We start from the raw sequence: 14,123 nt of genomic DNA, 5'->3' as shown, positions 1-14,123 counted from the left end.
TTTAGTCAAACCAGTGAAGGAAGTACAAATCTTATATGTGATACATTTATCACTGTATGTATCAGATGTCTACACTGAAGTGGCAATATAGATGTCAGCGAGGGCGTTAGGAGCAACTGGTTGGTTGCTGAGACTGTAGGTTGTTGCTAGTGATTGGGCGTCCAAAGGCAAAAGGCAAAAAGTAGTAGTCGAGGTAAAAGAACTAGGTCAGGTATCCAAAAGAGTCAGAGTATCCAAATCCAAAATGAGAAGCGAGGCGAAGTTGAAGCAGGAGGAAACAAGGTCGGGTAGCCAGAAATCAGGTCGAGAGTAGTTTACGCACACAAGAGAAAGCCAAGGGTTATTCTCTATAGTGAGCGGGGACTGAGTGGAGTGAGAGGGTATAAATAGGGAAGAGAATGAGGGATGACAATTGATTAATTAGTGCGCAGGTGTTGGCATTGACAGGTGCTCGTAGGAACGCGTTTCGTGACAATGGAACTTGTTAAGAAAGTAATCATATTTACCTGTCTGTGTTCCCTGCCACATGAACAAGTGAAGGATCTTTTTCCAGGCAGAATCGAACTGTGTGCTTTTTGCCAAACTGGTTTGAAGACTCTGAAATTACAGAGGGAAAATCACTATTGACCTCTGAAATTCCCAAAAGCTTTCAAATGTACACCAAACCAGATACAAAATCAAAACTACTAACAGAGAGCTGTATTGTCTCGCAAATATCCTGCCGCCATCAATGGGAACAATGGTCTTATACAGTCGACTTTGTGTCAGTGGGTCCCAGAAATGATTTATAAAAAGCAGTTGCTGTGAGTTGCTGTAGGACCCAGAAACTACAGAGCACTGTATTTCACAGTTGACAGTGTGGCACAGGTCTCTGAGCAGGAAACATTTAGCTGTCTATGATATCTGATAAAAGTAGTGAATGTAATTCGAGAACTCCTACTAGTTTTTGTTAATTCAATGTACCTGCATGTTAGGCATGATGAGATCATTCCTGGATTTAAAAGCCAGAGGTCTCTGCATCATGAGGAACATGTTTCATCGGATCTGTTTTAACACATTCTAGCATGATCACAGCCTGCAAGCCAAACTTAAAGAATGAAAGCCATTACTGTTAGATTCATTGATTATTTTTCTTCTTTTTAAACATTCTGTTGTGTTCAGTACTGCACCCTGGTGGTGGAATTTTCATCAGTTCTCCACCTAAGGCCTTAGCTCTGCTGTTTGCATTGTGGGCTTGAGGTCTGGAGACAAGAAGATAGAACTGGCGCAAATCGCCTATGTGATTAACCATGGTTACGCTCATCAATATAAAATAAGAAATAACTTAATCCTTAATAAATAAAAGTATCCTTGGATTCAAAATGAACATACATGACACACAACATAAATGGCAGCACACTTTGGGGCTGTCCAGTTGATAGTGGTTTTATTTTAATGTCTGTATGTGCATTTACTGTATCTGCTGAAGTTTAATCAGGAGTTAACAACAGGGAGAGTGAGTGTGTTGGCTTCTTGCTGCAATGGCATTTTCATTCGGCTCTTCCCAGCCACAGAGGGGAGCAGGGGCAAAGAATAAAGAAGGTTTCCTTTGACTGTCATTTGGGTAACTCAGACAAAAAGTGGACTCTGATCTTCCAAAATTCAGATAAAATCAGAGATTATGGTAAAAAAATGTGTCTGAATTGCCTTTTTTCTAGCTCTGGTTTATTACACAGGCAAAGATGGATGTAGAAAGCATAGCTGAATGTCAAAATGTAATTCACACTCACTGCATTATCCAATCACAATCATATTTACAGGGGTCCCACCCTACTATCTTGGCCAATGACTGGCCGCGCACAGAGCATCAGGAGATCAGAATTGATCTATTTCACCAGCCAGCTGAGACAGGGTATTTTCCCCAGTGGTGGAGCTTGATTGACCATGTGCTACCAGGGTGGGGTGATTTCCATGTCATCAGAGTTTTGGCAGCTTGCCACACAGTAGCGCACCCTTGTGGCTGGCAGAATGTGTGTGCGCTTGAGATATCACTCCTAAGAGCAGCCTCAGTCTTATAAAAATGATAATAATTGCTTACACTTATATAGTGCTTTTTCTGGACACTCCACTCAAAGCTCTTTACAGGTAATGGGGACTCCCCTCCACCACCACCAATGTGCAGCATCCACCTGGATGATGTGACGGCAGCTATAGTGCTCACCACACACCAGCTCTCAGTGGGGAGGAGAGTAATGAAGCCAATTCATAGACTTTCAATTCACTTTAACACCCCCCTGAGCTGTCTGCACTGTGTGTTCAGCGTGAGAAAAAGATGGCGAAAATGACTGGGAAACTTTCACATTTCAAAGAATGCTGGTGTAATACATACTGTATAACCTACATCCAATGCATCTGTGCTTTCAATGATAAGTTGGGACTAATTAACAAGTGGTGTTTCAAAAATGTTAGGGTATTTAAAAGCTTATACTGCGAGTTCCATACAAAATATACAGATGATGTTTAAAAAATGATAAGAAAAAGAAAAAATGCTGTAAAAGATATATTATAATATCTGATACAAGGTGGCACCTGTACATTCTACAGACAGTTCGATCTAGTTACAATCTCAACAATGTATCTCCTTTATTCATAATGCCACGTTGATGTAATTTATTTGGTCAGAAGGAAGAGCAAAGCTCCCAATATTGCAATGTCCAGCACAAATTACTGTGTGTGCTTATAGAAATAATCTGACTATGAAACTATTTTGAAAGTGTTTTATTTGTTACCAGCCCTATTTTGGAGACCATGCTTAAATTTCTAATTTTTTAGCTGATAAGTATCTCACAATTTACTTTAAGATCTACACCAATTTGATACCATTAAAACATAATTTCATTTTAATCAGCTCACATTGCACATTGGTGGTAATCAATTGAATTAAAGTTTCTTGAAGAAACTGTCTGAGGATTATCCTCAACATCAGAGACATGGAGTTTGTTCCATATCTAATTGCATTTTAATCTGTGATGGATACTATCTCAATGTACGCTTATAATCCAAAGTCCTTGTTTCATTGTGGAGCTTGCATTACTTGTATGAGAGGTTTGAACAGTTGAATCAAATTGTTCACAAACTCCTCTGTACACATTATTCCTTTAACCTGTGTACAGCATCTCTTTGATACCAGCAATTACTCCTGAGTGAGTTTTAAACACAAATCAAATCTTCTTTAAGGATCTATGTTTATTGATGTCATTTGTCGCGTGCAAACATTTTTGCAGTGATGAAAATTGTGTATATTTTTTGAATGAGTGATCAAGGCTGAATGGGGTTGATGCTGCATTGAAGCACTGTTCTCTGAGTGCTTTCCAGGGAAACAACTTTCTTTTTTAAGCATGCTCACCACAATTAAACCTAATATTATAGTTAATGAGGCCTTTCTGGATGATATAATTTTAACCCAGAATAGCTTCTGAAAAAGCCTGGAGTGGGAATCAGATTTTCTTGTTCGATGTTAAGTAGGAAGCTTGTTCTTGGCAAATGTTTTAATCACAGGACTCCCGCCTGAAGATGTTATCCGCTCGTGTATTCCAAGGCCATACTGTAGTGTATGACGTCAGAACCCAGATTAGCATCGTCATGTTCAGGCACCCAAGAAAATGCTCAGCCTGCAGCCCCCCCACCACCACAAGCAGCAGACAAGATCACCTCCTGGAGAAAAAGAGATTCAAATGCACAAAGGAGTCCTTGGGAGTAAGGTTGCATTAACATTCCCATCTGAAACAATGACACCTTTTTTATCGGCATCAAAGACTGGAGAACCAAAGAGATGAGGCTTTTTTTTCGGCATTTCAGGTGATTCAGGTAATCAAAATCCTGAAAAAAAATGGTAAACCCACATTGATATTTCAGCCTCAACAAGAATACAGGAACCAAAGGACACAAAGAGCAAGTGTAAAACAAGGAGGCGCTTTTGAAATACAGAGATCTGTGTGTCTGAGATAAAGAGAAAAAAAAACAAAATGATATTATTAATTTAGTAAGCTACTGACAATCAAGGGTGAAAGATGGGCATGACGGTTTTGTCATGATTATGACTCTTTTTGTTCTTCTTATGTTCTTATGCTTGTCTCATGAAATAAAGCACATGTGTGCACAGACTGTGCAGTGAATACCACAATAAATTATATTTTTGAAATAAAATCCAGGAATGCAGTAGAGTTGAACTTCTAGATGTTGATATATGATTTACTCATGAGTTTCTGAGAAAATTGTACTCATTTCTTTCACCTTAAGAAAATCCACGTTAATCACATCTTTTCTTTCAAGATAATCTATATTTTTAGCATTCCTTTGCGTTTTATACATACAAGTCCTGATTGATTAAAAAAAAACTTTTGTTTTTAATTTTTAGCTTTGATGTCTTTACTCATTAACAACTTTTGGAAAATCAGGCTCTGAGTGCGTACTCCATGCTTTGAGACTGAATATTTGATGTTGTACTGTATATCTCCCTGTCTTTGACTTCACATGACCAAATGAGATCACAATTTCTCATACTTTAAAGCACATTGCTTGCTAGTCAGGTCATGACTAACTGCCTCCTCTGCCAGTAAGAATTTCACTGTCGCAATTCTTATTTGGCAAAAGAACAGACCTTGCGCTGTTCTTCAGAGGTGCTGAAAATTGCCCATATGAAGGCTTGCCCATGACTGAAGACTAGCTCAACGCTCGTTCGTGTGAGATGAGTATTATGACAGTGTAGTGTTAACATGTGTCATTGTTTACTGACATTTCCAAAACAGCAACATGACAAGAAATGTCTCAAGGGGCCTGCACCCTAAAACTGAACAGAATATGTGTTGGGATGTGATTGAATGAAAAGCTTACCTCAGCTGTTTTTTCTTAAGAAAGCATTTTTTTTTTCAATTTTTTTTTTCTTCCTGATGAAGCAGCATGGATGAGCAAACGCACCGTTGCAGACTAACGCAGAGTCACAGCAGGGGAAGAGAGTTTGAGTTGACACCTTCAGGACTGCCCCTATTCCTCTTTGTCACTGACACTGTTTACATTTTTTGTTGCTCCTTCTGGTGTTCTTCCAACCTTTTGTGTTTACACTCTAGTCTACTCCTTAAACATTGCATCGCTATGGCAACTGAGGAAATACACACACACACAACACCAGATCTGATAAAATCATTCCTTTCAAATATTTCACATACCTATTGTACCTATTAATATATGTTATTATGTGAAGTTGTCTTCTTCAATGTATGCAGTTAAAAAAAGAAATAAAAACCTACATTTTTTATTTATAAGTACATTGGAATGTAATAATGAATTATATTTGAAATCAGTTTTTGTTTCCCAGTCTGCCCATTTCCTTAGAATAGTTCCATAGCTTTGTTCTGTTTTTAAACTGTTTTATGACGTGAAGGTTGGATTCTATTGGAAAAAAAAAGAGGTAAACTGTCCCCAGTGGTGATTTCAATTTTTTGCACTTTATAAACGTTTCTCAACCCCACTCAGCCTTGATCACTCATTAAAGAAATATACACAATTTACATCACTACAAAAATGTTGGCACACTACAAATGACATCAATAAGTATCAATCCTTAAAGAAGATTTGATTCATGGTTAAAATTCACTGAGAAAGATTTGAAATTGCCTAGTTTGGTCTTTTCACAATCAACACAGGAAGAAGTCAACTACAAGTTATAATCCCAGTGCCATTTATTTTAATTTGTGCTGACATAGCTTGTGTGAGATGTTTTTTTTACTGTAAAAACATTTGAACTGAGCAAGAATTCACTGGATCCATCTTATGTGTTTAATTATTCTTGCCACCCACAGCTATGCCAAGTTACTCCTTTGTTATGAGCCTTAAATGCAGTCACTTTTGGGTGTCAATTATCACTTATGTCCACAGCTATTATTGGCATTGTAGTCCTTTAAAGTGACTAGTTTTAATATGTTTGAGGACTGTAATTATGTTCTTCTGTAAGGACTGTAATTATCCTTTTGTATTGTGTGAACTTAATCCCCTCAACCTCTTCCATTTACACCAGTAAAGATTCAGGTATATTTGCTTGTCTACACAAAATACCTGTTTAACATCAGAAATAACAGTGACTGCATGAAATTCTGTTTCATTGGTGGTTTTGAGTGCTTTTTCTCTCTCACACATACATCTTAAGGCAGTGGGAAAAACAGTGTGTGTTGCTTGAGTGCTACCTGGATTACATCATTATGATCTCATCTCAGAGGCAGCTTATCACTCTAGACCTGTAAGAACAGGCTGTGTTCCTTCATCTCTGCTTAACCCCATCTACAAAATGTTAGGCAAGTGGACGTGCTGGAATTGGAGTATGTGCTCTCAAAACAAAAGACTTTCCTAGATGGAGGTGACTTTGGTACCACCAGCCATATCACCCTACAACTCACAACTGGCAACTTCCTGATGCTAAGCAGGTGTGAGCCTGGCCAGTACCTGGATGGGAGACCTCCTGGGAAAGCTAAGATTGCTGCTTGAAGAAGTGTTAGTGGGATTAGTAGGTTGTGCTCACCCTATGGTCTGTGTGGGTCCTAATGCCCCAGTACAGTGACGGGGACACTATACTGTAAAAAGGTGCCATCCTTCGGATGAGACGTAAAACCTAGGTCCTGACTCTCTGTGGTCATTAAAAATCCTGGGGAGCTTCCTGAAAAAAGTAGGGGTGTTACCTGGCGTCCTGCCCAAATTTCCTCCTGGCCTTTACCAATCATGGCCTAATAATTCCCATTTATGAATTGGCTTCATTACTCTGTTCTCCTTCCCACTGATAGCTAATGTGTGGTGAGCATACTGATGTCACATCATCCAGGTGGATGCTGCACATTGGAGGTGGTGGAGGAGAGTACCCATTATCTGTAAAGCACTTTGAGTGAAGTGTCCCTAAAAGCTCTATATATGTGTAAGGAATTATTAATTGTTATTACCAGCAAAACAACAGCCTTCAGAAAAGATACCTTCTGTCATTCTGAAAGTCAATATTTGCTCGCAAGGTGAGCTGCCAAAAAAAACACTTATTTAATTCTGTCTTGTGTATCTCTAGAGATACACTGTACTACAGAAATGAGATATAAAGCAAGGTTTTGACTTTGGTGGATAAGCTACAGTCTTACCTTTTAATTTTGTACTGTCTTGATCATCTGAGTTGCTGTCATAAAACCTGTTGAAAGCCTCGATTCTATGTTCATCCAAATCCTCTTTCTTCAGTGCTTGTGCCACCTCAACAGTTTGATACTCCATTGTGTCTTCTCTATCACCCTCCCAGGGACTCATAAAGCTCTGTGCAGTTGTGAAGAGCTGTGCTTCCTCCTTACAATCTGGATATACCTCTGTCTTAAGTAATTTGTAGGCAGCCATCTGCTCACTTCCAAGGAAGATTTCCCTTTCTTCCTCAGATGATGTCATATCCACTTGGGGAGTCTCCATATCCATTTTCCTTTCTTTCCATAGGTTATCCAAGTCACTGGACCTCAGAGACATAGGATTAAAATCTGTTGCACCAGCCTGGATGTCTTCCACAATGTTGCCTTCTAAAATATCTTGGCCCCTTAATGAAAGTCCATATACTTCCTTAGGTTCCTTAGGTTCATTTTCAACACTCACCTCTAATGGTGGCATTATTGTGGATGGCTGAAAGGTCAAGTTGCCCACATACCGTGGTTCCAGCATCATTCCGGAGCCTCTGGATGTGAAATCTTTAGGTCTCTGTGCCTCATTAAGTCTGCTTTCTGATTCTTCATCTGCATCTGCATTTTCATGTAAAGAAAGAGCCACTCTCACTGGCACATTATCGATGCTAGATGGATTTGCCATGAAGATTCTTATTTTTTCCTGATCATTTTCATCTTCTTCACCTTCTTGAGACTTCACCTTTTCAAGATCTGCTTCACCTTCTTGGTAAGAAGCTTCAGGGTTAGATCTTTGTGTTACAGCTCTCATGATATCCCCTGGGACCATCCTGAATTCCTCATCTGTTGTGTGATCACAGGCATTCAAATCCTTAGCCACATCTCTGAGCTTGTGCTGCTGATTCTCCTCTTCTTCCACCTCTTTAAACTGGCAAGGATCTCTCTGGTTTTTGATAGTGGCACTCTGCATTTCATCATCCAGAACGGAACTGATCACTGAACTTTCAATGTTCAAGAAAAGCGTTGTTTCTTCTCCTGAACTCTCAATGATTTCAGTTTGTTTGATACTTTCATCTGTGTAATTATCTTCTTCCGTAACATCCACTTGAGAAACCTCTCTGTTTTCCTCTGTTGTTATTGGATGTTCATATTCCTCAACAATTATTCTGAAAGGTTCTACTGGAACTCCTCGAGTGAGATCTGTGGAAATAAACTCAATATCTCTACTATCTACACCATCTAAGTTACTTTGACCTTCTAGCCTTTCCTCACCAAGATCTTCCAAAGGAAGTGCCTGTTCGTCATCTGAATTGCAAGAATCCAATACTTCTTGCTTTTCCTGCTCCCCTATGGCTCTTTCCTCATCCAAACAAACCCCCTGATCTTCCTCTGAGCTCTCCTCTACATCTTCTTTACTCTCATCTGAGAAATCAGGCATTTCCTCGTCATTACGTACCCCACACATGTCCTCTCCCATGTTCCCTGCAGTTTCAGCGTCCCCCTTGTCCTCTTCCTCCCCCATGAGGTCTGGAGGGTACTCTGCATAGCCTTCTCCAGCTCCCCACCAGTCCTCAGAAAATTCATTCAGGTCCCCTTCGAAATGCGGCATTGCTAGTGGTTCTTTGGATAGCAGTTGTCCCACCAAGTCCTCTGTCTGGTCCTCCTCTGAAGAATCAGTTTTGCCTTTACTCTCTTCCAGCTCCTCCGATTCAGAGCTCATATCAGCAACAGCATTTTCATTAAGCTCTTCAGGGGCTGCTCCAAAGGGTTTATCAAAGAAAGCAGGCAGGTCTTTACTATCATTCTGAATTTGTTCACCCAGGCCTTCTTCTTCTGGGGGCTTCCTATTGGGGACCAAAGACAAAGCCCATTCATCTTCCCATCGGTGGACTGAAAGACATCTCCCACTGTCACTTTCCTCCTCCTCCTCTTCCTCTTGCTTGGGGTTGTTGTTGGCAATGTCCTCATCTCCACTTTCTCCTTCCACCTCCCTGTCATCTGAAAAGGTGCTAATCTCTCCCCCCTTGTTGTGGGTGATGTCAGCATCTCTCCAATTCTGTTCTCTGTCTGTCTTGACATTATGAGATAGACTGCCTGGTTCTTCTTCCTCTTCATCCTCCTCTGTCAATGCTGGTAGCTTCTCAAAGGCATCATCATCCTCCAGACTACTCAAGGGCTTGTAATCTGTTTCCTCTTCTGAGTAGGAGGCCATATAGGACATTTCTGTAAAAGATAAGGTTTGAATAATTAGGGAAAACAGAGTTGTGCAGGGTATAACCTAATTAAAACATGGTGAGAAAATACATCTCATACAAAATGAAAGAAAGTGAGATGCGCTCATCAGAAAATGTACAGAGCATCATTTGCAAATATTATTTGATATATATAAATTATATAAATTTCATTCCTTCTCTTATGTGATAAAGAAACTTATCATTCTATACATATATAGGAATCAGGTTGCATGTTTTGAACAATTTATGACTCGTGACTGACCTGATTGTGAGCTGACCCCCCTCTGAACTTATTCTTTCTGATCACAGCCCACATATTTTTATCCCATGGTTTACAAGAAGTATGTAAACTGGCAATTCAGACTGATACTTCTTACCCCTCTCAGACAAATTTAACGGAAAGGTTTAAAAAAACATGAAGACATATGCTTGCATCTTTTGTTGGGAACCAGCACAAGAAATGAAACCAGTATCTACCTGATTTTTGCTTTACTATCAATTCAGCCATACAAGGATTTACAGGCTATTCTCCTGCAGAAATTGATTTAAACTACACCCTCTTAGGTCCAGAGGAAAAGACCTTCAGGTGTATTGTTAATCCAGATACGTCTGCTTAAAACATAATTGTCTATATAGACCATATGCATGAGCAGGTCATGAAAATATTACTTATCATTATTATATTTATGTATATATTATGTCAGTGAGACAATAAACTTCACAATTTCTTGCAGTGCACAAACTGATACCTAAATTGTACTTTTATCAGGTTTTACTCCTTTCTTCTTTTACAAGATGAGCTCCATTCAGAAGATACAGTCTTTCTTCAGGCCTGGTTAGATGAAGTGGGTTTTATTTCTCAATAAATCAAACAATTGGACCAATTAAGTGAGTTCAGACTTTGGGAAGAAAGTCAAAAGAGCCTGCTATCTTCCAGAAACAGTGTGGAATTTAGATTGGCATTTGTCATGCTTATTATTTTTGTGAAAGGAACTATAATAGATAGACATTTTGTGTTTTGTATTTAGCTTTACTGAAATACAGTATTATTTCAGCTATATATTACAGTTTTGCTTAACGCTGTCTAATAGTATTTGCTGTGTTATGAACAAAAAAACATACAGTAAATTGAAATCACTTTTAATCTTTTCAGTGGTTAGAAGCTTATTATTAAATAAATAAGAATAATTGGAACAGGATTAATATATATATATACCTATCTAGGCCACAGTTATTTACTATAGCATTTTGCATTATATCTACCTATAACATTGTATATGTTTCCACTGCTTGCGAGCAAAATGTGTTACTTATAGCTTTGTCAAAGCCTTGTGCAATGCTAATTTGTTTTCCCTCAGGACTCTTACAAGTCTTTCCATTGCACATAACCAATTCAGAAAGTCACATAGTGTACTGTAGGCTTAACTTGTACATTTTAGCAAAAGGGAATGGGAGACGTATGAAATGAGAGAACAGCAAACCATTCTCAAGCAACAGCAAACCATGACCATCTCCTGAGTCTCCAAACTGGCCAGTGATTGCAAAAACCCGATTTGTTCGAAATGTCAGAGCTTCTTCTGGGGGAGGGAGTAAAATGGTTTGACCGTGGCCTGGGTGAGAGCCAGTGCTGTTCCCCGTCATTTCTCTGGGTTGTGCAAGAAACAAGCTTGCTCTCTGGCACTGTTCCAAGGCCTTGGGGGGTGGGTGGTTATGATTCCTGATTAATTTAGGCTGTCTGCACTCCAGTGTCTTTGCTTCTCTGCTTTCCAGATTCCTCATGCGCAGTCTCATATTACACAAGTCGAAGCTCAGTTCAGCTCTGAGGAGAGAAAAAGAGACATTGCCCTCCCACACGCTGCTTAAAAACCCCATCCCTGTGACATCCCCTAGTTTTTGACCCCTTCTTTGTTCTGCATCTATTGTCAATCAGTTTCACTGAGCAATTTGTCGTAATACATGTCATCCTAACTTGCTAATAAGCCATGAAAATCCTTTTTGAGGTTGAGGTGCAACAAGTGGGGCATTACATCCTTCTGGGTGGTATGTTTGATTTCTGTACAGTATTGAAGCAATGAGTACTGACTTTCTATCAGACACCACACCTATCATGGCTTAAGTTCTATGAGGATAATGGGTCTAGTATACAATACCTGCAACACACCGAGATAAACTAATGTAGTAGGAAAACAATCTCAGAGCCGCATTACAAGAAGGAAGAGGTCCAGTAGTCTAGTGTCAGCTGATTCAAAAGGAATGAAAACAAAAGGCATTGTGTCATATTAAATTGCTTCCCCCAGACACTTCCTGCCATTCTTTTCAGAAAGGGTTTGTGCTGTAATAGTTCACTGACCAGGTAAACAGCAATCTAAGCAGAGATAAAGAGAGAAAATGATGATGTGTGTATATACAGTATACCTGTATATGACAGCCGAAAAAAAAAATGCCAAAGCGCAAAATTACAGACAGAAACAAATTGTGAAAATAACTCCTTTAATTAGGCTGTCCAGGTTTTCAAACCTTCAGACTAGGACATAGACACATGGGGTCATTAAGTCCTTTTCAAAACAGAAATAAAACTATTATTTTTATGACATAATAGTTGCCATAGTGAATTATTTGACATTCAACAGAGCAGTTTTCTTTTTTTTTAATTTGAGAGAAAGTTATTCTCTCAACAGTGTGTCGACAGCAGATTAACATTTCAGTAAAAGCATGCATTTTCAGTCCCAGTATAGCCAAAGCAGCAGTGTCAATGTGTCTAGAACAGAGTCAATGAGATAATGTGTCAAGTAGCTCCAGGAAACTGGAAATGTTACGGATAATCCTAAAGGGAAAAGTCAGCAATGCATATCCGTGCAGTTTAAACCTAAAATAATGGGGGCAGAATCTGCTTGTAGGGAACAATGTTATTTTTTCAAATGGTGATGATTTGGAGGCTTTGATCACTGTTGATCTAATAGACACACAGAACATTTCTTTGCACTGAAACTTAGCTGAAATAAACCTACCTAATGTCCTGCTAAATGTCATGGTAGCTTTTCCACATTTAGACATGATAAATTTTCTAAATTTACTACAACAGTACTTAATAAGGGACTGAAGTTGATAAATAACCGTTGTTTTAGAAATTCGGTTATGAGTTATGATTCAATTATGTCTAACATCTTTGTTTAGCATATTTTGTCTCACAAGAACACAGTCCAGACTGAACCAAAGCCACACACTACTGAATATTTTCGTGAGGGTATCAGTGCAGGTTTTCTATCTGGATTTTTTCATTTGTTGCCAAATCTACTTTTCTTGAATACAGTCAGATTTTTTAAGATGCTAGATTATAAACAACTAGTTCAATTTTTAGTTTTTTAGTTACAATTATATATTTCATTTCTGGAAACATTTATTTTATGGGGAATTTGGTTAACCTAGCAGAAGTCTTTCACCTTTACAGATGGCCTAAGATATATAAAGACTTCCGATTCAAAGGAAAGTGATCTACATAGCCGAGGACATCTCTATCAGTTCTGCCTAAATAGCTGAATTATACAGAAATAGGAATAGAGTTTGGTTCCCCAGCTCTTGTGATGATCTTAATAAATATTTACCCAGCAGCTCTGTTCCGGAACGCTGTTGTACGGATTAGGAGATCACAAGAGATGTTTGAATTCTTTCCTCAGATGCTGTATTAGGTAACAGGATTTCATTGTCTCCAGGCTAGGATTCAATAAACAGTAATTTGCCTCTATGGGAGCAGACACTACACTGTTTAAAAATTTATTTCAAACTAGAAGAAAGATTTCCTCGGGCTCCATCAAGACACACCTAGATTTTTCTCTTTTCACAGGAAGAGTGTTTGATCTGTCTATCTAACTGAATAGTTGGCAGCTTATCTATTATCTACTCTTACTCCTATGTCAGTGCTGACTGAAAAGTCAATTTTTCTAAAACATACATTGTTCTGTCTATCCACAATTTAAACTGTACTGTTTTTAAAGTAAGAATGAAATTTACTCTCTCAAATATTTTCTTTTAATATTTGATACATACTGTACTGCACAGCAATATCTCAGGTTTAAATGTACTTCTTTCCTTACTTGTTAACTTCTATAAAAGTCTACCAGGGGTAACATGGTAAAAATTAGTACAGACTCAATTTATAATTTGAAACTGGCAAACCTTTTCATCTACAGTAAGTTTTAGGCCCTCCCTCTAACAGCAAATTCCAAATCCCGAAGACCTGGCTTTCCATTCTCTAGACCAAAGAAAACACCAGGTTTCCACTGAAGACATATTCAGCTGATAAATGATAAAAATGCCACTTGGAACAGCTAAGCACAAAAGACATTACCAACCCAGAACTAAGAAATGGTATCTTTAAATAATCAATAACTAAATAAAGTCCAGTCATAACTGAATAGTTTCAGGAACTGGGTGAGCCAAGGTTTCTAAACCTTGAAATTTCTACCTCCCCCTTTTGCAGTGAAACATTTGCTCTGGATTATCCTTGCTGTATGATCTCATACTATTACAAGCATAAAAAGTAAATGAAAAATTACAGCGTTAACAAGGGACTCCCGTTGGGTTGGAGTTTTTTTTTTAAAGTGTGATGGTGCCCTCACGTGGTAAGATGTAGTATTGCACACTGAGCCTTTCCAAGAAGAAGAAGGGCGCATAACATTGCAGACATTCAAATCAACTGAACTATTAAAAATACTTTAGCAGCCTACGC

At 38.7% G+C, this 14,123-nt stretch overlaps 1 protein-coding gene across 4 annotated transcripts in view; it reads right to left on the bottom strand.

Moving 5' to 3' along the window:
* LOC148839242 (uncharacterized) overlaps positions 1-14,123 on the bottom strand; it is a 49,209-nt gene that overhangs the window by 29,760 nt on the left and 5,326 nt on the right. For all 4 annotated transcript variants that reach the window (XM_088930579.1, XM_088930596.1, XM_088930604.1 and 1 more), the window contains exons 3-4: positions 7,149-9,386; positions 507-597 (exon numbers count right to left, since the gene is read on the bottom strand). In XM_088930579.1, the coding sequence (XP_088786705.1) occupies positions 507-597; positions 7,149-9,386 (2,329 nt within the window). The remainder of the gene's footprint in view (positions 1-506; positions 598-7,148; positions 9,387-14,123) is intronic.

This window comes from Atractosteus spatula, chromosome 2, assembly GCF_055471065.1.
Source record: "Atractosteus spatula isolate fAtrSpa1 chromosome 2, fAtrSpa1.hap1, whole genome shotgun sequence".
Taxonomy (NCBI): Eukaryota; Metazoa; Chordata; class Actinopteri; order Semionotiformes; family Lepisosteidae; genus Atractosteus; species Atractosteus spatula.
This window is presented reverse-complemented; position numbering and strand designations above follow the sequence as displayed.